The sequence below is a fragment of the Idiotropiscis lumnitzeri genome, chromosome 3, assembly GCF_059441095.1.
Source record: "Idiotropiscis lumnitzeri isolate Australia: NSW breed Sydney's pygmy pipehorse chromosome 3, RoL_Ilum_1.0, whole genome shotgun sequence".
Taxonomy (NCBI): Eukaryota; Metazoa; Chordata; class Actinopteri; order Syngnathiformes; family Syngnathidae; genus Idiotropiscis; species Idiotropiscis lumnitzeri.
This window is the reverse complement of record NC_142393.1, coordinates 4,508,555-4,534,993: the sequence shown is the minus strand read 5'-3', so window position 1 is coordinate 4,534,993 and position 26,439 is coordinate 4,508,555. Positions and strand designations below refer to the sequence as shown.

At 42.4% G+C, this 26,439-nt stretch overlaps 1 protein-coding gene across 4 annotated transcripts in view; it reads right to left on the bottom strand.

Moving 5' to 3' along the window:
- Window positions 1–592: 592 nt before the first annotated feature.
- Window positions 593–26,439, bottom strand: part of LOC148339497 (prickle-like protein 2) — a 33,214-nt gene continuing 7,367 nt past the window's right edge. For all 4 annotated transcript variants that reach the window (XM_088291587.1, XM_088291589.1, XM_088291586.1 and 1 more), the window contains exons 2-9: window positions 9,514–9,684; window positions 7,770–7,883; window positions 7,524–7,661; window positions 6,114–6,317; window positions 4,576–4,762; window positions 4,016–4,170; window positions 2,687–3,500; window positions 593–2,613 (exon numbers count right to left, since the gene is read on the bottom strand). In XM_088291587.1, the coding sequence (XP_088147713.1) occupies window positions 1,676–2,613; window positions 2,687–3,500; window positions 4,016–4,170; window positions 4,576–4,762; window positions 6,114–6,317; window positions 7,524–7,661; window positions 7,770–7,883; window positions 9,514–9,645 (2,682 nt within the window). In that variant the 5' untranslated portion in view covers window positions 9,646–9,684 and the 3' untranslated portion in view covers window positions 593–1,675. The remainder of the gene's footprint in view (window positions 2,614–2,686; window positions 3,501–4,015; window positions 4,171–4,575; window positions 4,763–6,113; window positions 6,318–7,523; window positions 7,662–7,769; window positions 7,884–9,513; window positions 9,685–26,439) is intronic.

The window sequence follows — 26,439 nt, the reverse complement described above, 5'->3', positions numbered from 1 at the left end:
TCCTATTTAGTCGGCACCGCAAGCGAATGTGTAATCGTTCCACTGATGCCATGGAAACATTTATAGAGGACAAGGATTCTCACTCACCGAGCACAAGATGCTTTCTGCCTCCTGTGCATGGATACATGTGGTGCAAATATAGAGGATATTTTTGCAGGTAATCCAGTTACCCGCTTGTAATTTTTTTTGCTGCTCTCATCCATCCATTAGAGCGGGAATAATGTTTGCATGAAATGTTAGGGGCGTGTGACCCTGGGGAACATTATTTCTTTTCCTGCCGTACTACTATAATTGCACCTCCACTCCAGTAGTTGGCAGTGGCGCTCTCTTTGCCCATTGTGCGCAGCGAGTATTAACTCTACAGTGTAGGTTTGTTTTGCAACGAAAATGCTATTATTTATAGTTGTGATGGAGAGTGGGTGGTGGTGGGGGGGGCGTGAATTGTTTTCCTCTTGCCAGAAGGCGGCGTAACAAAAAATAATTGAGAAGCACTGAGTTCGAGTGATGTCTCTCACTACGGTCTTGATTTTGAAATTTGCCACTTAAGATCTGACGGGACTCACACAGGATCAACAGGAAATATGCATTATTGGTTGTTCATAGAAGTACACTTTATTTTAAGTATGCAACAACAACAAAATGACATGCAAGTATCCCTATCTCTACATGATATTATACAAATAATGATTCTTGAGTTACAAAATATAGAGATATTTAAGACCATATGTACATGACATTTACATGACTATATCCATTGCGTTAACATGTGTATTACTATAGAAACATTTAATAGGTACTCTTTTTAATTTATTTGCGTTATTTGTTATGATGTCTTTATTGTTGGTATTATTCTCTTTATTGGTACTTGTCTATAAGTTACTCTGGAAAAACGAAGCATGTTGCAGAAGAGAAAACGGGACCATACCTGACGTTACTGTGCCTGAATGGTCAAGGAGCAGAGGCCACCCAGCGAGCGCTCTGTCCTCGGTAAAGCATGGAGAGTCAGTTATGCAGAGCACAAAGTTCAACAGACTATTTGTACATGGTGCTAACGGGGCTAGCGAGCAAACACTCCATTCCAGCAGCATTTCGAGTCCACAGAGGTCTGACACAGCTCGGAATCCAAAACGTCAACCTCACTAGCCCGACACACCTTCCGCATTGTCCACATTGAACGCCAAAGCCTTAGTTTGACCTCTGAACTGTGACATCACTCCAGTGTCTTTATTTACCTGTAAATCAAATGCTCAATCTTCCTAGAACATGGACACACGCACAGACACTCACACAATGTCATATTTACCTTGACCACATTCATTTTTCTTTTTTTTTTTAGTAGTCAAATTAAGCAGTGCTTCTTCTTGGTACCATCGGCAGGTTGGCATCCAACGTTGTAAACATTCCTCTTTGTTTTGTGTTGTGTAAGACAACTGAGCTTCCTCTTGCAGTTAGATCATTCTGTGTAGGTGTACACAAACACTACCCGAGTTGTGTAAGCTCACAGCATGAAAAATAGGCCTAATGTCTCTTTACATCAACCCCTACACACACACGATCATCTGTCACTATCTCACACTCAGCTACCCACTCTCTGTTGCTTTTATCGTCTCCTCACCTGTCTCTCTTATCTCCTTCACCTCCCTTCTTGTGCCCTCGCCATTATTTATGTCTACATTTATGAAATGGTGCAGTTTTTGCTCTTCCTCCTCTGGCGGGCATGCAGCTGGCCATGAATGGGTCCGTGCAGAGGTCCGTGGTGGCCGCCCATTCCTGAGGGGCTGTAGCGATGGCGTAGCTCCTCGTTGTTGATGTAGCACAGCTGCACGGGACGAGGGATCGGTTCGCCCATGAAGTAGCCCTCGTTTTCCTCCGATTCGGAGGAAGAGGAGCAGCTGGAGCACCACGGGTCAGCGGCTTCCACGTAGCCGTCGCCCCTGCACGGCCCGCCCAACCCGACAGGTTGCCAGCCAGCGTTTTGCAGGGTGAGGTCGGAGGTGGTGCGGGGACACGGCCGGTGGGCTTGGGGTCGGCACCCGCCCGGCTCGGGTCCGAACAGCTCCCGAGCGGCGTGGCCGGAAGGGAAGCGATCGTAATCCTCCTGGACGCGATGGTACGGCGGCTCCACCATTTGAGTTGGTCTGTCGGCCACCAGGTGCAAAGCGTTGTCGGAGCGAGAACGCCGGGAGCGTTTGTGGTGCCGGGCGCTGCGGTGCTGCCCACGATGGTGTTTGCGACGTCTCGGCTGAGGCGGTTGTTTCTGGGATGCGACTTCCTGCCCGTTTATGAGTCGACGGGGCATTCTGTCGCTCATGGGAGCCATTCGCAAGTTGCCGCTGCTGCCCATCACCCCGACACGACCTTTGCTATCAAAACCCAACGGCTGCGGGCCATCCCAGTACTGCAGCGGGTAGCCCACTCTGTGTGGAGCGTACATGTTGTTGTTAAAGGGACGAGAGGACGACAGAGACTCCGTGCTATGGAACTGGACCGAAGAGCTAAGCGTTCCCATGTTACTCTTTTCCGACACATTCACACCCGAATCCTTGCTCAGGTCAGGCATGGAGAACCTGGACAAATTCTCCTGGCGCTTACTGACTCCGTCCAGAGAATTTCCTGTTGAAATGATAAAGAACATGTGACATTTGAATATATCAGAAAGTGCCCGCTACGCACGCAAACTCGTTACCTGTAGCGTTGGACACAGTGAGGGAGTCCACGGAGCCACGAGGCGTCTGCTCCAGCGGAGTCAACGGCTCGTTGAAGCTCATGGCGTTGATGGGGTTTCTTCTGGTTAGTGGCGGCCTTCCGTCTCTCTGGAATCCATGAAGGCTAATGCTCCTCTTGTCAGAGAATCCTTGGTTCTGGCTTGACATCTCGTTGAAACTCATTTGAGTGCGTAGCTTGTTAGGCCTGAACTCATCCTGGCTGTGGTGGATCCAGTTATCATTAAACGAGTGACCTCTCAGGGCAGCCATTGGTGTCCTCTTTGCGTTGCCTTGTTCTTTCCCCCAGGAATCAGGCCTCTTTCCGGGGTTGACCGGACTTTGGGCTGGGGGATGAACATTTGAGTTGGGATTGTAGCCCTGCCTGGCGTTACACTGACCCAAAAGATGAACAGATGTTGGAGTGGGAGAGGACTCTCGCTGTGGGCCCTCAAAGGTAGCGGGGACGTAAGGATCATCTCGACTCATCCACACTTGGTTGAGGCTCGGAGCGCGACTTGGAGTGCGGCTCGGCGTGCGGCTGGGAGTGCGCGTGGGTGTTCTGCTCGGGGTCTGGCTGGCTGATACACTTAAGCGGTCCATCTGAACTGTCAGTGGATCAATTTCAGCTGACAGACGGTCGGGCATTGGCGGAGGAGCCGAGTGGCGGGATTCAGCGTTCCGTCGCTCCTGCTCGGCATTCCTGCGTTCCTTTTTACCAATCTTGGTGCTGTGGCGAGACTCACGGGATCGGGCGCTCTGGAAAGCGGAGTCTGACGAATCGGACTCATCTGGATCCTGATTCGAACAACAAAACAGTCGGAGATAATCAGGTGCGCTGCCCGAAATTACCATTTTCCGGACTATAAGCCGCTACTTTTTTCCTAGATTTTGAACCATGTGGCTAATACAACGGTGCGGCTTTTCTGTGAATTTTTCTTTCACCAGTAGGGGCGCTCTATAGTTCAGAAAATACGCTAAATAAATTAAATTTTTTTTTTTTTTTTTGGGTCTCTTCTGCATTAATTAGCAAAGTTGTTTCCGTGTTAAAAGGCAGTTTTAACAATCTGTTTATGTGCATTCATAGTACAAAATTGTTCTGTACATGCAGTAAACAACAATTTTTTTCAACCTAGAAAACTGCTGCTTATAGCCTGGTCCGGCTTGTATTGCGTTTTTTTTCCCCCAAAAAGAGCTGCTGCGGCTTATATGCAGGTGCTTTCCAGTATAAAAGATTTGCCTTTCTCCATAAAGTTTGGGAAACACCGCACTAGAGGTTTAACAGCTCTCACTTCGTAACTAACTTTTATTACCTGTCCGGCGCTGCAGGACCGTGAGCAGAAGATCTGCCCCTGCTTCGGCAGAAAGGGACGGCCGAGCAGAGAACGCTTGCAATGGGCACAACAAAAACATTCTTCCGTTGCGTGCCAGTGCTGCCCGTCATATGTCATCTGGCCTTGGTCAATGCCTTTAAGTAAAAACACAAAATGGAGAACGACAGAAGTTCAGTTTCATCATTTTGAATGAATGATGGCATGGATTGAGATCGATGATAATTAATGGTGATTTTTTTTTAAATTTATTTTTGTCTCAACGCATCTCTCAGCTCATAGGATGCGACGTACATGTCTCCAGCCTTGCTGCTAAATCTCAAACAAGTAATAATCATTCACAGATCCCATCTGGATACAAGATGGGGTCGCACTTAATAACCATCTACGTCTCATTGCGCTGGCTCCGCCTCACCGCAGCTGTGGTATACCAGACCTCACTCTTGAGCTTTTCTTGGGTGTGAGTGCGCGAAATTAATGATCATGTCTTGGGACAAGGTCAGCTCAGCTCAGCTCAATCATACGGATCACGCTTTGCTTACCTATATGTTCTCCGCACGCATCGCAGTACTCTGCGTAAAGGGACTCGAAGCAGTTGCAGCAGTGTGGCCGTCCATCCTTCATGATGTAGCGCTGGCCGCCGAGGGTGGTCTCGCATTCGTAGCAGCAGAAGTGCTTCATGTGCCAGTGTCTGCCCTCCGCCTCAGTGCACTCATCAGCAAAGATGATCTGAGTAAAAAAAAAAAAAAACAACAAAAATTTCAATTCAAAGGTCACTCAAGGAACTCAAGGGAAAAGTCTTTTTTTGGCTCTTTTCTTTTTTTCACATTTTTTCCACTTTAAGTGAGGGGAGGGCTACTTTCATTTCATTATCTTTTCGTAAAATCCAGCCATCCATTTTCGGTACATTTTACCACATAGAAAGTTGTCTCCACTGAAGCCGATCACAAGCGCTGCACTTGTGCTTTTAAAAATGAGCATAAAATCCATGAGAGTGGCGCTAGAGGCTTTTCACACTGAATTTGTTTTTCTTGGTGTTTGTTTTCCATATTTAGAAGACTCTTGCATAGCAGCCAACCAGGACGTAAGAGGGAGGCTTCTCCCTCAGTTAGTCAATTGCTGTCAGCGCTCTGAAATCACTCTGCCAGCACTTCTGTCGGATGAGCCCTCCTGACGCCCAATAAATAGATTTGTCAATGACGAGCTGCGTGTTGCCATGTGAAAAGGCCTTGAAGTGAAAACGTCTACAGAATGTTGGTTGCAATCAAGTCGGTAGACGGCATCTTGAGGATAGCAGTGACAATGAGGAGAACTGTGCAATCAATGCGACGCGCCTCCTTGAAAGGGTTAGGTTTGAGGGTTATCATCATCATCATCATCATCACAGGTTATATTTAAGTTTGAGAGACTGTATTTATAGGACACTCACCGGCTATTCAGTTTATATACACGCACGGCACCAAGTAATTTTATGTCTGTGAACGTTTTGGACGCGTTTGTTTTTGAAGAAAATTATTTTTGTTGGATTTTGTGAATAAAAACCATCACTTTCCTCAAAAAAAAAAAAGAAAATCCTCCCAAAAAAAAATAGACCGAGCCTGGAACCAGGAATAATAAAAAAAACATATTTCATATAAGTCAACAAAAATTGAGATGCTTGCTTTTGCAATGATCATTTTTTTTTGACTATCAATTAATTGTTTACGGGCATTTTTAATTTTTTTTTATTAATTTTATTTTATTTATAAAATTGACCAAATCCTTGGAATATCAACCTCACGGCGAATATTATAAATATCATAAATATTCTCCGCCCGCCGCACTGGCCCCATCATAAAAGTCGTCATATTTTTATTACAAGACTTTAATTAGTGAAAAGTGCTACGGACAAGTTGTTGTCGTGACTTGCCTGCTTGCCTCACATACGGTGCATCAAAACACAAGCAGATTTTCTGAGACATGGCAAGAACACTGAGCCATCTTTTCACACCAGACTAGTTCCAAGCAGTTTGAAATATCGGCGCCCGCAAGCATTCCGCTTTTCCCAACATTGAAGGGCGCCAGGCCCGGAGAGGCGCACCTCGTCACAGGCGCAGCAGCGGGGCTTCAGTCTCTCGGCGTGATGCCGGCCGCAGTAGAGCTTGCCATCCTGGTAGAAGTAGATGAGATCCACCAACATTTCCTCGCACATGCAGCAGACGAAGCAATTTGGGTGCCACCATTTTCCGTGACCCGCCCTGGCTGCGAACACCACAATGTCGCCTCCCTGGATCTGACCACCGCACTGTTAGGGAGGAAAGAGGCAAAAGGTTACATAATTTCATTAAAAAAAAAAAAAAAACTAAGTGAGGAGTAAATAATGTCCTAATTGATACGCACATGCTACTAATTAGATAACAAATATGAATTATTATATTCCAATACAACCCCATACATCAGGGGCAGGGAATTAATATTTTGCCAGGGTTCATTCATTCAGTCTTTCATTCATTCTCTTCGGCTTATCCGAGGTCAGGTCACGGGGGCAGAACTTGTTTGGTCTGTTCCTAAGTCCTTGATTATGCTCAAAATCCAATTGTAACGCGACACACTCCAACTGAAAAGGATTGTTGATGACGATTTTTTGTAAAAGCTCACTGAGGATTTTGCTCAAGAAATAAATCAGTAATTAAATTTGTTCTTCAAGTACGTCGGTACTTGTTCACTTTTCACATTTCACGGCATAGCACTTGCCAGAGCTATCACAGATTTTAGTGCCGTTACATACGTTGGTTGGAGTTACTACCAACATCTACACGCCATCCCAAAATTATATTCAATTGCTAATTTAAGACTCTTGGAAAAAAAATAAATAAAAATAAGTTAATTGCGCCGTCATCGTATGACACGGACCAAGTCGCTAGCCGCAAACGGCAAACATTGACCTCCCATGATGCGCACCAAATGCAGTCAGACATTTCAAACTTTGAAAGAAAAAAAAAAAATTAATGTATTCATCATCAATTTATTTCCGTGTTCGTTAACTTAATGATCTGCTGTTACCCTCCACCTAATTTATCTCGGCCACAATCGAAATAGGGGAGTGCCGTCACTAATTATTTTTCCACTTGAAGCACTGGCTTGAGCAAAGTATTTTGCTTACGTATGTAAGTAATTATGTATGTATGTGTGAAGATCACAAGTCTGACCGCTTGATTGAACCAATTATAAAATCCTTATTTTATTCGCTCGACAGTTTGTAGATAGGTGGGAAAAAGCTGTCTACGGGCGGGCAACGTAACAAAATCGTCAACTGGGCTACTTATTGCGAAATGAGATCAGTTGAGTTCACCGTCACCATATCTTGAGTCTGTGCTTGCAAGTCAGATTAAAAAAAATATATTTGCCAAACAAAGACTCAGTCTTGAAAAATTTGTAAGTCGAGAGTCACGCCGCTGTACATTTTTCCTTCCACATTTTGTTTTTACCACAGCTTTTCGATTCTTCATACCTTATCACAGATGGCCCCATTAATGGTCATGGGGAAAGGACGGACGTTGCCTCTGCCCAGGTTGTCCTTCTTGCGTTGGTTGCTGAACAACTTCAGTTCTCGTTTCTCTTCCTCATCCAAGGAGTTACAGTAACGCACCTGGACAGCAGAGTTTACCCCCAGACCAAATTAGGTGCTTCTATTCAAGCCAGACAGTCTACACGGCTTCATGGCAACCACAACAAAGAGCGCAATGGATCCTGTTACCTCATTGTCGTGCGGAGGCAACTGATGTAGCAGTTGTTTGATGCGGTATTTCTCCCCGGGGCTGTTGATGTACGGGACCTTCTCTTCGGGTAAGGAGTTATAATACTGATGCACCTGATAGAGACAAGGGGATGTGTTGTTTCCTTGAAGTTGTCAATGGCACAAGCAGGAGTAAGGGTGTGATTGGAAGTTCTTATCGTATTTGTGTAATTATTAGATGCATATTGTGTAGGAGGGAGGGAGAGGGAGGAGGGAGGGGGAGGGAGAGAGAGAGAGAGGGGGGGGGGGAGAGAGAGAGAGAGAGAGAGAGAGAGAGAGAGAGAGAGAGAGAGAGAGAGAGAGAGAGAGAGAGAGAGAGAGAGAGAGAGAGAGAGAGATGAGAGAGAGAGAGAGAGAGAGAGAAGAGAGAGAGAGAGAGAGAGAGAGAGAGAGAGAGAGAGAGAGGGGGAGAGAGAGAGGAGAGAGAGAGAGAGAGAGAGAGAGAGAGAGAGAGAGAGAGAGAGAGAGAGAGAGAGAGAGGAGAGAGAGACAGAGAGAGAGAGAGAGAGGAGAGAGAGAGAGAGAGAGAGAGAGAGAGAGAGAGAGAGACTGCACATTGTCCCTTGTGCGCCACCACAAAAATGAATGCAATTTGATTTGCATTCGAAATGGTCTATTGAATAATTGATCAAGAAGTTGAGGAGATAATCTATTAGTCTGGTTTCGAACTGATTTCTTTGCTGCATATTTCAGACTTGCAATTTGTCTTTCTGCATGAGGGCTGCTCCAGCCTTTTCCCACATTCTAATAAGATGGCTGACAGGCATGTGACGGTGACTGAGATGCACAACACGTTATCATATTTTTATGATGCCCCCCTAGAGTTAAATAAAAACCTGTTTGTCAAATGTCACAATTGATGAAAGGAACGCGTACGCATATCGTCTTCCTCTGCCGTCGATAAAATGAGCTTGGCCATGCATACGGTTAAAAGCAACTTCAACTGCAAATGAGCCCATTGTGGCACTCGGCCGAACGAATAAACTCATTAACACACGTTTTCAATTAAATGTATCCACGCATTCATTGACGGAAATGACTTTCATTCCTTTGGGTTTCATTTTGAAAGGGGAACTTTCAAAGACACAATCCCACAGAAGGTAGGACTCATCAATTTCAGAATTGATGTCTTTCTGTCATATTTCGATACAAATTGCGCAGTTGCTTCTGGGGGGGAAATTGCTTCTTCGGTCGAGCGATCCGGGCGGCATTTGTTCACTGCATCACAGACTCTGTTCAAACATTGTAATCAGTCAATCAGTATGGGGCTGCTTTTTAACATTTGGCCACGCTTGTCACTCCGCCTCAATGTGAACTGGGTTCCGACGCAGTGTCAGCTGCCTCCCCCAAAAATATTTTTTTTGACAATTATTCTTCCACGAAAAGCCTGACAGCTTAGTTGCTGTGATTTGTTTGACCCGGCCCCACCTCAATCACCCCCACCAATGGCAAGCCAAAGATTTTTAAAGCACCATGAAGGGAATCAGTGAATTAACTATCTGAGTGTTATTGGGAAAATGTCACTGATCGCCCAAATAATTAAATTCCTCTTCCTGATTTAGTTCAATTCGTTGCAGTCTGGCTCCAGCACAGAAACACATTAGCTAATGGAGCGTGCAGGAGTGGCGCCACAGCGGTGTCAAATGTGAGATGAAAATCTCATGTGAGTTGAGGATGAATAAGGAGGAAATTGGGCAACGTGTACCTGCTCCGGACTGAGGCCGGGCGGCACCCAGGCGTATTCCTCCAGAGCGCATCCGGAGTCGTCATCAGAGGCCGAGTTCCTCTGGAAGTCGTACATCAGCTTGGTGATGGTCTTCTCCATCTCCAGAGACATGGCTGTCACAACATGCTCTGTTGCACGCGTTGCTTGATGCTGATGCCACACCAAAAAAAAAAAAAAAGAGAAGAAAAAGAGTCAAAACTATGGAAACAAGAGCAGAGAGGAGATGGCAGTGTTTTCGTGTTTATTTTGTGCGTTTACAAGGCAACATGTGGACCACGCAGATTTAGTGGCAAACATTAAATGCAGCAAAATGTTGGTGGTGCCCGCCAAATGGCGCTGCCAATTCTACAGCTGCCCACTAACACTGAGGAGCCTTTTGCATTTTTATATTGAACGGATAGATTGAGATGGTTGGCACTGATGTAGTGGCTGGCAAACAAAGGAAAAGAGAGATGGTGCTGGCACGACGTTTTATCTTTATATATATATATATATATATATATATTTATATATATATATATATATATATGTGTATATATATGTATATGTATATATATATATATATATATATGTGTATATATATATATATGTATATATACATATATATATATAATGTGTATGTATATATATATATGTGTATATATATATGTGTATATATATATATATACATATATATAAATAGGGAATTCTTATAAAACTGAATTTATTAGTCTGCGTCAATTTTTGGAGTATTTTTAATTAATTTTGAAGAATTTTAATCTGTCGATAAATATTAAATAAAATAAAATAGACAAAATTTGTGAGAAAAATAATAATGTTGTTTAGGGCAGTGCTTCTCAAATAGTGGGGCGTTCACCCCTGGGGGGGGTGTGGTGCGATGCTGAGGGGGGGCGCCTGTGACCCTGGTGAATATCATTTTTACTACAATAAAGTGTAATTGCACATCCACTCCAGTAGTTGGCAGTGGCGCTCTCATTGTCTATTGTGCACAGCAAGTATTAACTCTACGGTAAAAATGCTGGAATAGTGGATGGTGGGGTGGGGATGCGAATTGTTTTCTTCTTACTAGAGGGGGCGTAACAGAAAATAATTGAGAAGCACATGAACCATAAATTTGTATTGTACAAAACAGCATATGTTGATGTAAGAAAGAAAAAAAAAAACACTACCCCAATTTCCATGGGGCCATTACAATAAAGTAAGGAGTCAACATTCGTTTTCACTGCTGTTACAATTTGTCCTTGGTGAAGTTGTGCCAAAATGAGTCCACTGAAATATGAAAATGAAAGTCATTTTCCCGGCATGCAGAGTATAGAAGGGCAATCAGTGAGAGCGAGTCTTCCATCACAGACAAAAATAAGTTTCCCCGACTGACATTTGTGGTTCACAAAATCCCAAACCTGAAGTTGCTCTTCTGTGGTTGCTTTAGAGAGACGCTAAATGCAGGTTGCACATACCAGCGGTGCCTTGAAATAGGAGGTTAATTCGTCCCATGAACACACTCGTAATGCAAAACAATTTCATCTTTAAATGCATTTACCACTGGGAATAATAGAAATTAATGCAGCCTTCAGCAAAACTATCCAAAAATTGTCACACTTCTATTTTAAGTCAACACTGGCAAGCCAAAGCAGAAAAAAAAAAAAAAAGAAAGGCCAAAAGCCAAACAACTGATCTTGAAAATTCAGTCGAATCACTCATATCTCAAGGCTCCTTTGTATGTTACAGACCATGAGATATTTAATATCCCGATAATAATCCCACACGTGGCATGTGACATTTCATGTACCGTAATTTCCGGACTATGAAGTGCACCCGGATATAAGCCGCAGCAGCCCTAAAAAAAATTACAAATAAATAAAAATAATAAAAAAAGATATACAAGCCGCACCAGGCTATAAGATGCAGTTTTCTCTGCCTAACATATTTTCCGGACTATAAGGCACACCCGTATGTACGCCGCAGCAACTCTTATAGTCCGTAAAATACGATAAATGAGCCCATCTGTGTCTGCCCCTGTCCAAGCAGAGCTGAGAACTCTTTATCCCTCAAACATGGATGCTGCTTATTTTATTTATTTATTTTTTTTGTCAGCCAAGATTGCAGGTTTGCAACCTTGAGCCCGAGGCTGTTCTTCTTTAGTAGAGCAACGCGAGTGGGCCCGCTGGCAAGCGAGCAGCCCGTTTGGCAGCAAACGGGACTTGCCAAAATGAAACTCAGATCATTGAGCGGCTGAGGAGCAGAAGCACATTAATTTTTGAACACGTTTACTTTGCAATCCTCTAACAGACCTTTCACCTCACTTTGTCTGAGCTTGTTTTCCACTCCACCCAAACAAACCATATGAGCTTTCGTCTAATTGTGATCAGAAAGCAGATGTTGTTATTCAACAAAGAAGCTGCACATTCCGCAGCTGCTCTTGGTTTAAAACATCTGCACAGATTGTAAGACACCGCGTCATGTTGGCAAGATTTACATTTGGCGTTGCAAAGCTGCGCTTGTTTGAGACGAGATAAGATGTCTGCCAGGGTTGTCGTGCTCCTATCTGGACTGAACACGGTTTCCGTTGTCTCGGATTTGACTCGACTTGGCCATCGGATCCGCGAAATATTTTTCTTGACTCAACTGAGTTACAACTATTATTTTATTCTATTATTTTATTTTATTTTTCTGAGTCATGTCGGTTATAAAATGTGGGTTCACCCACCATCGTTAGCCACAATCCCTTATAAAAACAAACAAGCATGAAGCAACCTGCATATTTTATGAGAAGATAATTTCAGGCACGTTGAATTTCGGTCGACAAAATGCACCACAAAAAGTGATAATTGTCTTTGTTCTTTATCCGCACGTATCATTAAAAAAATGTGTGTGTGTGTATATATATATTAGTGCTGTCAAAATTAAAGCATTAACTCAGGTGATTAATCCCCAAAAATTTAACTCAGTTAAATATTTTAACTCAGTTAACTCAGTTTGATTGACTTCAAAAATAATTTGCATACTTTGCAAATATTGTGCCATATTTTTAATTTTTTGTGATTAATTAGTTAAAAATAATTAATCACTTGACAGCACTAATATATATATATATATATATATATATATATATATATATACACTTATTTATTATTTTTTCTTTATTATTAATTTATTTTTCATTATTAGAGGCTAGGCAAATAACTACTCTAATATGTGTTGTAGTCCGCTTTTTTGCGAATAAATTATAATTTAACCAAACTCTCATCACTTCTCTGGTCTGTGTTTTTAAAATGATATTTTTTGGGGGGAGGCCAACAATTTCTCTTATTTGATAGTCCAAAATTGCTGGTTTTGCATGTTTGCTGTTCAAATGAATGGAAGAGATGCGAAGTGAGGCAGAAAGGAGTCTCGCCTTGTTGAGCCTTTTACGTCCACACTGCTATTTATCAACCGGCTGCAGTTTTGTGCAGCAGACCAAATTGCTCTGAAGTCTGAAAAAAAATGACATTGTCTATCTGTCTAGCTATCTAGTCTTTTTAATGCCAAGCGACCACACCTCTCTATATGGCTCATATGGTCGTGACCCTGACTCTCATGTCGGCATCTCCCCACTCATGAACTGCAGCGCACGTCAATGCTTTTTCCGCTGCAAATGATGACGTATTCCGCTTTTCGTAACCGTGACAAAAGGGCGCTGTAGAAGGCTACCGATGAGTGTGTTAAGTTTTTGATGTAAAAGTCCTCTGGCCGAGGGTTTAGTCATGCAAAAGCGCCGTGTTCTTCCGCTGTGACACAAAAAGTGAGCACGCAGGGGCAAGCTGTGAATTTGTGGTTCCTCAAGGAGACATGCTTTGGACCAATTTCTGCTTCAGAAACGTGCAATGAGGCTGTTCGTTTTTTTGACTGATTGTGGAGATTGCTGATTGGACATGCTGTGTGACAGGATATGAAATCAGGATTTACAGACTTTTCTCAATTGAATTTATGCCGAGTGAAACTTCTGCCTCGTCATTACAATTCAAAATGGGAGTCTTGTGCCTTAGGGTGACATTTATTGGGATTATGTGCTAAACTCTCTCAAATAAAAATGTCATTTAAAATACCTGATCCTTGACTTTGTCTTGAGAGCTTCCATCATTTTTTTAAATTTAACATTAAACCACTTACTGTGTGATGTTTTCAAACAATCACTTGCTGCCTCATCGCTGTCAACTTGGAATGCTGAATTCAAAATTAATATTTGACGGAGTCTGTCGTAGCCTTGTAATAGGAGTTGAATTCCCTCCATCATCATGCTCTTATCTCGAAACATCTTTCCCCATTGAAATAAACGGAAAGGCCTTAAATCCATTGCAGTTGCCCCAAAACACCCAACGAAAAAGTGTTTTTAAATCAGAAAAATAGCATGTATAATCGTGAGCTTTATAAAAATCACAAAAACATAATTAAATCCAATATGAAACACATTATGATTATCTTTCCATCTCCCTCTGTTCTAGATAACGTGGCTACCAGTTTGATAAAGTCGTGATCATGAAGACACAAATGTGGAAGTGTTTCGTTTTTGACAGATAAAGAATATATGCCTGTCGGCATGTCTTGTTATATTGTCTGTCTCCATGTGTTGATGCACCATTTGTGTGCCTACCCATGCTCTTCGTTAGCCTGTCGACATTTTCATACATTTTCCATTCTGTGTTATCATTAAGCTCGCGCAAAGTAAAAAATCGTGTGAAGCCCTTTGAAACGTCTGCGGGGAACGGCTATAAAAATCAAACTGAAATTAAAAAGAACTTTTACCCCTTTTGTTATGTTATTGAATCGTAACAATCCTAACATTATTGTCTCATGTGCCGGTAAGTGCAAAATGATCCGATTAAAATAGATAACGATGAGTTTGGGAGAAATCACCTGAGCATTAAATTGCAACTAATTGAAAGGATCGTTTCATTTTCAGGCACTGACTGGAGATCATCTCAACTGGACTTCAGCGAGGGGAAGGAGCGATGGTGGATGAGTTGGGGAAGAGACAGAAAAAGCTGGGTTGCCGTAGCAACCAGTTGGTGCGCATCATCTCGGTATGTGAAGACACGCACGCGTTACTGATTTAACAAGGAAGTGTGCGCACAGAGTGACTTGCTAACAAACAAATGCGTCTTCTGTGTTCTTCGCCATGCTTTATTGGCGGTTTCGAATGAAGGATGCGCCTGCTCGGAGCGTATCATGTTTTACAGATCATGAATCCCCATTTAATCTTTCGATTCATCACGATTTGTCTCGCCTCCCGTTAGATCCAATCAGCTCTGCCTTCATTTACACGTAAATTAACGCCGATTTATCATCATCTCTGAGCCCGAGGGGAGATGACAATCACGGGAAATCAGGTATCATTTTTAATTTTTTTTAATGTATTTTTTTTTTAAGGAATATGGGGTGAACATCAACTCCAGCAGGAAATTGCGCGAGAGAAAAGGCGTCGGAGCGCTTTATAGATGTGCAAAGGGAGCAAAGTGAAGAGAAACAATGGAGTGAGGGCTGCAAATGCAGCGTTAAGAGCAACGCTTTTCCCTTTTCACGTGTCATGCTTCACCCACCTCCCCTCCTCCCCCTTCCTCCTCCCTCCCATCCTCATGTGCCTCTGACAGCCTCTGTGTGGGTGTGCATGAGAGAAAGAAATGTAGAGAAAAAGCTCTTATTTATGTAAAAGCTGACATGAGAGGAGGTGCTCGGCTGAAGCGCACAACCTGACCGTGGCTCTGTTTTCCCTCCTCCTGCGGAGAGCAGCGCTTGTCCAAATGAGCAAGGGAAATGTTGATTTGGAATTTGGTCATCTGTTACGACCGCGCAACGATTTGACTTGGAAGCAAACAAAAATATAAATCCATTTTTTACCATTCAAGGATGGCACAAAACTGGTGAACAAGAAACAAACATTAAGCCCCCCATTTTCCCATGTTTTCTGTGGAAAAACTCATCATTGTTTTAGTTTGTTAAAAAAAAAAAAAGCCATTAATTTAAATTAACCCGAAAGCTCATATATGATTTTAATTTTAGATTAAGTAAATTTGATTTATTTATTTTTGAACATTTTATTAAATTTCATTAACGCTAATGTTTTTCCAATTTTTGTTCATTTTGTTAGTTTTTGTTATCTATAACAAACTCGACTGACTCAAGCAACAGGCCCCCAAAAATTGCTTTTAAAGTCTGCGGAAGCCAGCTGTAAGCAGATGTGTGTTTCTTTTTTTTTTTTAAATAATACCCTTGATACTCAGATGTAGTCAAAAGTAGAGCAGGTCAAGGTGTGTGTTAAGCAACTGACATTATTTGCTCCACGAGGCTCCCGATGACCCCTGACCTAACGTTGTTCGAGTCAGACAAAAGCTTGAAGCAGTATGTAACTTTTGGCGCCCCCTAGTTTGTAATTCTGCATGACTACAACAGAACAGAACCAGCCATCGTTCTTCTATGTGATTGTAAAATGATGTCAAGCGAATGGAAATGCTGTGTGGATGTGTGGAATTCATTTGCCGCGGTTATTGTTTCCTTTTTACATGGAAAAATAATTTTTGCGATGAAGATAAGCAACAGAAACATTTTTGGTCAGAAGTGTGAAAAAACTGTCACAGTGACCTGACAGTAGTCTTCTTTCACTTTCGGTCATAGTGACAGTTTTCACATTTTTGACAAATATTTTTTTTTTTCTTTACGTACGGGCCCATCTTGTCTCCCTATTTTGATTATCAAGAAACCATCATCGTTGAAGAAAATCAACCAATCAGCGAGACAAGGCGTGACTGATGAGCTGTCAATGACTTGCCAAGCAATCTCGGGCATTCTTAAATATCCAAAAAATGCCAATTCCTCATTTGTCAACAACAGAGCGACGGGAACTCAAGCAGCTGAGAGGATTTAGAAGAGATACGGAATTTTAGTTGGAGTAAATTCCCCAAAACTGCATATTCCACATTATGCTTGTGCGTGACATTATCCAACGTTCACGTGATCCTCAAAAGAGAATGCAAATCAACTTGATGGTTTATTGGTTGTCAGCTAATCTCAAAGCTGCGTGGCGGCAATTGCAATGTAAACAACTGCTGTGTGTAATTATCATTCCAACAAACGGAAATTAATTGGCTCGCTCCCGGTGAGGATTGAGCAGCATTCAGGATTTATGAATGCTCTCAAACCACGAGTTTTGTTCATGAAACAACATGTCCGGATGTGATTTAGTCACAATGTCACAATGCTGGTAATTGCGGCACTCTGACGCAACGCAGTCACCGCACGCAGCAATTCCTCTGAAAAAAAAAAAAAGAGTGCTAGCTATGGTAAAGAAAGAGCTTGACATATTTTCTACTTGCTCCACATTTCTTTAAATGTTTATGCAGTAACAGCGGCTGAGCTGCCCGAGGCAAAACTGTTTAACATCAAACACTTCACCACTATGCTCCCCGGAGAATGCCACGCGGCGCAAGTGCATGACGTGACAAAGTAGACAAAGGTCGATTTATGAAATATGACAAATTCATGCTGCAAGTTGGATAATGGTTGGCGACGCTGTATTGAATTGAATGTTTCCATCGGCTGATTTCATCCGTTTCCTCATGTTTGTTACTATGACAGCAAGCTACGAATTCAAATCCCAATCCAATATGAAATACTATTGCTCAGCTGTGCAATATTACACAAACAATATAACTCAGTTATTATTATTTTATGATGATATTTTTAGTTACGTGTTAAAGAACAGGAGAAAAACATTTTATATATATATATAAATTATATAAATTATATAAATATATATAAATTATATAAATTAAAAATAAATATAAAATTTTTAAATAAATATTAAAATTAAAAATATATCTTTCCCAACACCATCATCATGACCAAAATACATTAAACCTAAACTTTCGTCCAAAAAAAAAAAAAATAAATAAATAAAAAGGCTGAAATTTTATTCCTAAAAAAAAGTTTCGGTTGAAAATTATTGTAAGCCACATGAACATTCTGCACAGTTTGGACTGATTGTTGCAAGGCAGATCGGCCCGATCACCGATGCAAGAAGCGGTCGCGTCGTTATAAACGAATACGGACGTAGATCCCATGTTGCATGGGGAACTTTTTCTAAGTAAGTAAACAAAGCGTTGAAGAGTCAGAATGGCTTTTGAAGTTATTTCACCAGGCTCTGTACGTCACGTCAGGCAAGGGAGGCACCGCTATTTCTTGCCATCTTTGTTGTTGTTTTGCTCTTGACAAATGACAAAGTGCTTGCTGGTGATATCGTAACTGAATCTCTCCAAAAGAGATTTGTCACAAATTCATCTTTTAAATGACAATTCGACGTGCCACTTTATGACATTTTTGGAACACAAAAAGACAAGTTTGCCCTGGATTGAGTTGCCAAAATCAACCAATGAATTATACAAACTGACATGATCATTAAAATCAACAACAACACTTGAATCAGAATTTCCCTATGTTGTTATGCAGGCGTACTTTTTCAACGGCTGAGCTCTAAGACCTCCTTTCCATTCCTCCCTCTCCTCAGTTAATGAGCTATGAGTAGTTATCAAGTATTTTGTTTCTTTATAACATTGCATTCTGTTTATTTTTAACCACACAGCCCAAAAACAAAAGTAGAACTTTTAGTTTTTGAGGCTGGAATGGATGAATTACATTTCTATTCATTTCCATACTCAACATTTTCTTGATTTATGAAAGTTTCAAGTTACAAACAAGGCCACGGAAGCAATTAATTTCGTAACTCGAGTTTCTACTGTATACTCAAATGCGCTCATATCAAATGCACGTTTCAGTAAAATCTATGGTTGTGTGTTAGAAACAGCTTTAGCAGTGGGTGTGAACAAATGAAAATTCCAAAAGGGAGTGAGAGAGTTTCAGTAGTGACAATGTGATTTTTAATAGTGTGAGCGTTTCTATTAGTAAGTGAAGGTTATTTAGTGGAGTGTGAGTGTTTCAGTAGTGCATACACACACGATGAAAAAAAATCAGTAGTGTTCGTAACAGTTTGAGGAGTGCATGTGAGAGTGTCTCAAAATTAGTGCAAGAGTCTTTTAGGAGTGCACATGAGAGTGTTTCAGTAGTGTGTGTGGGGGTGTGTTTGTTTGTGTGAAAGCCTTGAGGCAGTGGAATGCAGAGTGTTGCAGTAGTGAGTGAGATTGTTTTAGTAATGTGTGAGAGTGTTTCACATTTTGCCTGGGAGTTTTTAACTGTAGCGTCAGAGCGTATCAGTTGTGCTGTGAGAGTGTTTCAGGTTTGTATATGAGTGAAAATGTGCGCAACATTTTAGGAGCGCGCGAGTTAACGTTTCAATAGTGTGTGTGGGAATGTTGCAGTTGTGTATGAGAGCTTTTTAGCAAGCTGAGAGAGTGTCTTAGTAGTAACGAGAGAGTGTATCAGTTTTATTGTGAGAGTGTTTCAGTTATGTATATGAGTGAAAAGTGTGACAACATTTTCGAAGTTAGCTTTTCAGTAGTGCGTCTTTCGGTAGTGTGTGAGAGTGTTTTAGCAGTAGCGTCAGTGCGTATCAGTTGTGTATGTGAGAATATCAGTTATGCATATGAGTGAAAAATATGCGCGACAACATTTTAGAAGTGCATGACTTAGCATTTCAATAGTGCGTTGGAGTGTTTTTGTAGTGGGTGAGAGATTTTTAGCAAGTTTTGAGAGTGTTTTTGCAGTAATGTGAGAGCGTATTAATTGTGTTTGTGAGAGTGTTTCACGTTTGTAAATGAGTGAAAATGTGCGCAACAACATTTTAGGTGCATCAAATCAAGGACCAATAGACTGAGAAACAGTTTCTTCCCAAGAGCCATCTCCATTCTAAACTCACACACAGACACACGACCACCCGTACCTTGCAGAACAGCAACGTGATGTGTTTTTATATACCCTATTCAGTATTATTTTCCATTGCACTAACTATTCTCTTATTTATCTAATTTATATATTTATCTGAATTATTGTTGTATTGCACTGGAGAGGGGAGCTCTCTAATCTCGTTGCACACTTGAGTACAATGACAATAAAGGGATTTCTGATTCTGATTCTGATTCTGAATGTTTCAGTTGTGTGTGAGAGCTTTTTAGCATCTGAGAGAGTGTTTTAGCAGTAGCGTCAGAGTGTATCAGTTGTGTTTATGAGAGTTTCAGCTATCTCATGAGTGAAAAATGTGAAAAAGTCATGAGAGTTGTGAGAGTGTTTTAGCAGTGTGTGAGAGAGGTAATCTTGGATTATCTCTCTCATTGTCTCTCAAGGCCATTTCTTGCATTCTCCAAATTGTACAATATTTAGGGTGTTTGACGTTCAATGTAGTGTAAAGGTGACGGTGCAGCGTTTTATTATTTTGGAGGTTCCACTGTAAATGAAACCATCAATTCCGTTTATTTATTTATTTTTCTTCCTGGGCCGTGAATGAAGCAGCACCCGCCTCTGCTTGCAATCCGTCCTCCATCTTGACCTAGCGACAGACTCAAATGTCAACCCGTGGCCTGCTGACTGCCTTCCTGAACTCACTTATGTTTGATTAATGATAATAACGGCTTGGAGCCGCACGTGCAATCCTTTTCACTCGCTCCTTCAACCTTTGCAGGGTGCGCACGATAATGGCCACATCGGAGCCGCTCGCCGTGGTGTCAGTCTGCTTGACTAAACGCATTAACACCCGCAGACGCACATTGATGAGAAAAAGATCAACGGCTTGCAGGTAACACTATTTTTGTATTTTTATTTATTATTTTTTTTTTTAGATTGGCCAATTTTTTTCGGTAAGTTGGCCGGGAAGGCGGAAACATTTCACTGAGGAGTGGTTATAAGCACGTACACATACGTGCGTGCACGTATATCTGCATGCTCGTAACTCCCTCTGTACCTGAGAAGTCATTGTTTATCATACCGATGGTAGTCAGTGTTTCCTGAAAAGCACAGAATATCCCGAACACATGCATAACGGAACAAACATCTAATTAAGAAATGTTTTGGGTTGACATCTTCTTTAAGAGTTTGCATTCAGGTTTATTGTGAATTTGTTCTTTAAGTAAATGTCAATCTAAACGTATTCTGGCATAGAATCAAGTGATTTGAGAATGCTGCGGAAATGGCCGTAAAGTCACACATATTCAAATTTTCCCCAAGATGAGGGGTGGCCTGAAAGCGACAAGGCCCATCACGTACGTCCGGCCCTGAGATTAGCTGTTTAAAAATTCATCTTTTCTTTTTCATAATGCAAGCCTTTAAGCATTCTTCATTCCACCATTTTGTTTCTTAATCCTCATGCGCGCCAAAGCGGAGTTGAGCAAGCATGTGTGTGTGTGTGTGTGCAGCCGACGTCTGTGTGAAAAATCATTATCAAGGTCACCGTGAGCAGCCATGCGAGTCTCATCTGGTCTCTTCTTGGGACTGACCCACCTTTCTCTCAACGCACATTTTCCAAACTCTTGATCAGCTCATCGTGGCCCGACTGTCCCCAAACTCTCCCAAAATGTCGCCCCCTTTATTTCAACAACAAACGGTTCTGGTGTCGCACCAATCGGCTCATAATCCCGTTATGAGGATTAAATTCTTACTGTGGCTTATTTGGATCAAGACTAACAAGAAATTAATTGAAGAGGGGGGTTGACCCGGTAGGAATTATGCTCTGCGGTTCAGCTGGCAGAACAGACTGAGAAAAAGCTCGGAGTGGGTGACAATACTGGCGATATAATTGGGAACATAACACACTCAAATTGGCCGCCTGCATTACTCACACGCTGTCATCAGTATCGCTGGAAGGACACATATAGTTTTTTTGGGTTTTTTTTTATGATCCGGCATCTAGAAGCCTGTACAGGTTAGTCACACACGCGCACACACACTCTGACGCACTAATTGCTGGAAGTGTGTTCCTAAAATCCAAAATAGGGTTCTCTTACCTCCAGCTGTTCGATATTTCACAAGGAGCTGAAATGCTGTAATTAAAGGGTGACACATCCAGCCCCTCTCCCACCGTGTGTGGGATGGCCTGAAATAGAATTGCAGGCTTTCAACAGGCGAGCTGCTTGCACAGCCCGCAAGCTGCTGAAGGGGGTGGGGGGGGGGGGGGATGGATCGCAAGCCCCCTCCGCGGATGGCAATTTCATCCGATCACCTGATCGGCGCGATCAGGTGTAAGGGCGGTCGCGGTGAGAGCGCAAAGTCACATGACGCAACCTGCAAGGGGGGGTGACAGAGCTTTTGACCTTTGCTGGGTGGGTTCGCAGTGCTTGCTCTCCCTTGACTGCCGCTCACAAACGGAAACAAATCCTCTTGTGTGAAGCCATTTACATGTTTTGCTTGCGGGTGTATGAGGCTGTTATCATCGCGCCGGCGTGTGTGTGTGTGTGTGTGTGTTTTCGTGGGAGTGTGCATTTGTGAGAAAGAGGACAGAAGAGAAAGAGTCTGTTGCTATGCATTTTTACACGTCCTCCCACTGGTCACAGAAAACACATCACGGCAGAGAAGAGGAAGGGAGCGCATGCAACATTTTGACACTGAAAAGCACTTAGAGACTTGAAAGTCTGAACCCTTCCAATTTACTTTGCCGAATTCCTGAATTAGAAACGCGGCGATGCCACCGCGGTGTTGCAATGTCGGCTCCAAGAACCGGTTAGCTCGCAGGAATTGACTTTCTTCTCAGTGTGTTGGTAACGAGTACTGACCTTCTCTAAGGCTCGATGATGAACGTTTTCTTGGCATCATGGTGGGTTTTTAATACGGAGCACTTCGGGGGGAAGTGTTAAATTATGAGAGCATAATTGTGGTTCGTTTCAAGGAGTTTTGCAAGTGGGTGTGTGCGTATATGCAACACATTTTAAGGGCCTATCCCACCCTGAACGGGTTGCCAGCCAATCGCGAGGCATCGACGAACAAACACTCGCAATCACACTTCGGGACAATTCCAAATGTCGAATTAACCTGCCATGCATGAGAAGTCGTTAGTTCTTTTCTCACAGACTATTAGGTTGTCATTTCCCTGACATGTTTCGACGACATTCTTTTGCCTTCTTCCGAGCGTCCCACGATGGCGTCTTGTCACTCGTCTTTATCACGAGACACCATCGTGTGACACTCTGAAGAAGAAAGCGAAAGACTGTCGCCGAAACATGTCAGGTAAATGACAACCTCGTCTGTCTGTGATAAAAGAACGACTTCAAATAGGAATAAGAGACAGAATTATCTTTGATGCAAGTCTTTGGATTGTGCGAGAAAACCCCCCCAGGCACGGCTAGAACATGCAAACTCCGCACAGGAAAGCCCAAGCCGGAATCGAACCTTGCACCTTTTTACCGTGAGGCGGACATACTAACCAGTCGGCCCGCCTGCTTGCTACGTGAGTGTGAAACGGAAATAACGTAATTATTTGAATGGTAAATGGATTTGCAATAAGGAGAAGGGAGTCTCTGTCATCGCCATGGCGACCACGGTTCACCTGATTGACCAATAATATCGGCGACCCAGCCAGGACGCATCACGTGCGAGAGATAGCATTTAGTCAACTTTACTGTTCAGCTTAACCAAATTGCAGTGTCGTCACCAAAAATGATGATATGATGCAGTGTTGTCAAAAATAAGCAAAGTAAGATGACACTTTGAACCAATGCCCAAAAATGTGTTCGCTTAGAAAAGTGCGAGAACGCAGAGAAATAAGTCATATGAAATAAGGCAATGAAATTTATAAATGGATTTTTTTTTTTTTGGAGGGGGGGAGGGGGTTGAATTTAAATCATCTTTTAAAACAAAAAGTTATCATCTTCTTAGGTTCAGCAAAAGGTTAAAATACGACTCAATCTGAATTTGGTTAAGACCCAAAATGAAAATGAGCGAAGAGCCACTCTGGGTATGATTCATTCCGCTCCCCTCTGTCATGATTAAATCCCTTTTATTTCTTTATTTATTTTGGAACAAACTCTTTTTGTGCTCCAGCGTAATCAAGTAATGACTCACGCTCGTTGTTCCAACATGAACAAAGCCAAAAAGTCGACTGTGACAAGCTGCAAACAGACAATGGCGGGATAAAGGGCGTCGATGGAAAAAGCTCAAGACAAAGATTCTGACGCGATCGGACCTTTATGCGAAGAATTGACACGCTTGCTGCGACGGTTATCTCACTGAAATCCTGAAACATTTACACCACACTAACCAAGAGTGCGATAAAGGCAATATTGAACACGTGAGGCTATCGTCTTTCTCAAGGAGCCTTTTCGCTGACCCGTGAGCCGAGTCTAATCCACAAGAGATGCTTCCAAATTCAAGTGAATGAAGAATTAGTGGAGGAGACGATTGTGTGTACTGAAGCGGCTGGTTGTCTCTGGCCTCAGAGGCATTTAAGCAAAAAACTTCAGACTTGTTCGCGTAACATCAGTTACTAATGAGACTAAACACGCCTGCACAGCTGCAGGGCAACAATGTCAAATGTCGTGAAATATTCTACCGCATGGCATTGAAATTGTGTGTGAGCGTATGTGTGTTCAACTGAGAACTATTATAATAGCCACTCATTTGCAGATAAGCGCTGCTTTTAATTGGCGGATAAAAAATATATAAAATATGTTAATAGATGAGGGATTTTGCTAAAAAGGAAGGACGGAAAGTGAGATGCGCGTTACGTGGCGTGACATGAAGCCGATAAAAGGATAACAATAGAAGCGAAGAAGACAAAAGGAAAGTTTTTGTTCATGACCAAAATGCAGATTTGAAGGCAGTCATCCTTGAAGCTTTACAATCCGCCGTCTGTCTGGGGCCGAGAAAGAGAAATGCTTGGACAGTTTTTAATTACACTTCATCCTCATATTCATTTAGTCTCGTATCAAAAATCAATTAAAATGTGTTTCAATATTCTGAGAACGTCTGAAAAAAATCGGAATAAAATGACTGATACTTTAATGCGCTACCCATGTTGATTACCGTATTTTCCGGACTATGATGCGCACCTGTATATAAGCCGCAGCAACTCTTTCTGAAAAAAAAACCCCCAAAACAAAACAAAACAATATACAAGCCGTACCATACTATAAGCCACATTTTTCTATGTTGAAAAAAAAATTAGTTGTTTACTGCATGTACAGAACATTTTTTTAATGTGAATGCACGTAAAGGTAATTAAACAGACATTAAACTTTTAACACGGCAACAACTTTACTAATTAAAACAGAACAGACCCAAGAAGAAAAAAAAAAATCGAGATTTATTTAGCGTTTTTTCTGTACTATACAGCGCCCCCTAGTGGTGATAGAAAAATCCACAGAAAAGCCGCACCATTGTATTAGCCGCATTCTTTAAAATCGAGGAAAAGTTAGCGGTTTATCGTCCGGAAAATACGGTAAATTCCGATGAAGGCAAATTCATTTTCATCCCAATAAAACTCGAGATTCCATTAGACAGATGTAGTTTATTGTAATTAGCCGTGTTTTAAAAATTGTTGCTTCACACTCGCTGGCACGCGGTCGGAGCTCAGAGAATCAAGACTACGCTGCTTCTTGGCAAATCAATAATGTCTGTCTACGACACAACCTGTACGCGGCTCCAGGTGATGACGTAGCGGAACTAGTACCTTCCCATTTCATAGGGTGATTTTTTTTTCTTTTTCTTTTCTGTGTCCGACTGGTTAGCACGATGGCATCACAGTGCAGAGGTCGTAGGTTAAATTCCGGCTCCGGCATTCCTGTGTGGAGTTTGCATGTTTTCCCCGTGCCTGCGTGGGTTTTCTGCGGGTATTCCGGTTTCCTCCCACATTCCGAAAACATGCATGGCAGGTTGATTGGACACTCGAAATTGCCTCCTAGGTGTGAGTGTGAGCGCGGATGGTTGTTCGTCTCTGTGTGCCCTGCGATTGGCTGGCAACCCGTTCAGGGTGTCCCCGCCTACTGCCCGAAGACAGCTGGGATAGGCTTCAGCACCCTCTGCGACCCTCGTGAGGAGAAGCGGTACAGATAATGGATGGATTGTTTTTCCTCCCTTTGTCTTCATCTCAACAAAGTAAATGGGGAAGGGGAAGACAAAGATAAGAGCTTAAAGGGGAAGTAAAGGGATCAGGCCTTAATTTGGAATTTCCAGTGAAGCGCTCATCAGATTTGAATCTCTCGTGCACAGAGGGTGAGCGGTGCTTGGCTGCTCCAACACATTATTGAGTGATGGAGGCCATGTCTTGGTCATTTTCGAGCCGCCACCTCCAGAAATAGGATGAACTCATCAAGACGGTGAGTCCGGGGCGACAGGCAGGAGAGCACAAATACAAATCAATGACAAAAAAAAAAACAAAAAACCTTGCTATTTGACCGGGTCCCAGTTTGATCACGACTCCGCTTTTGATCGTGAACTTTTAAAAGTCAGTTTACAGATTGCAAACAGTGATAACTTCGTTAACGAAATCACCTGTGAGTTATGCCCTCGAAAGACTCAAATGGAACATTCGAAAGTTTGAAATGTTTATTTCTGGCCAAAGGCAGCCAAGTGTTTTGTGGAACATTATGATGTCACAGTGAACTGACCTTTTGAGTATAAAATATCATCCATTCCACACTTTATCCTATTAGATGCAAAAGTTATGGCCAACAGGCAGCCTTTGTGAGGTCACGGTGACTTTATAAATTCGACTTTTACAAGAGAGGGAGAGACGGAGGGATCGGAAAACCTCCAAACACATTGCCTTCTGTCCTAAAAGCTGGCATACACTGTGAGTACCACGACAGTCGAGAGCCTGCAGGCAAAGTTCTAGACCAGAGAGGGGAGTCTTAAATGACGGAGGGGGAGGGCACAATTTATCACCAGCACGACCCGAGGGCAACATAAGGCCGCGCTTCACCAGATGTGTGACAAAAATGTCACTTTTGATATGGACTAAATATGAACCTATGAATGTTTTTTTTAAATTGGACCCGTGCA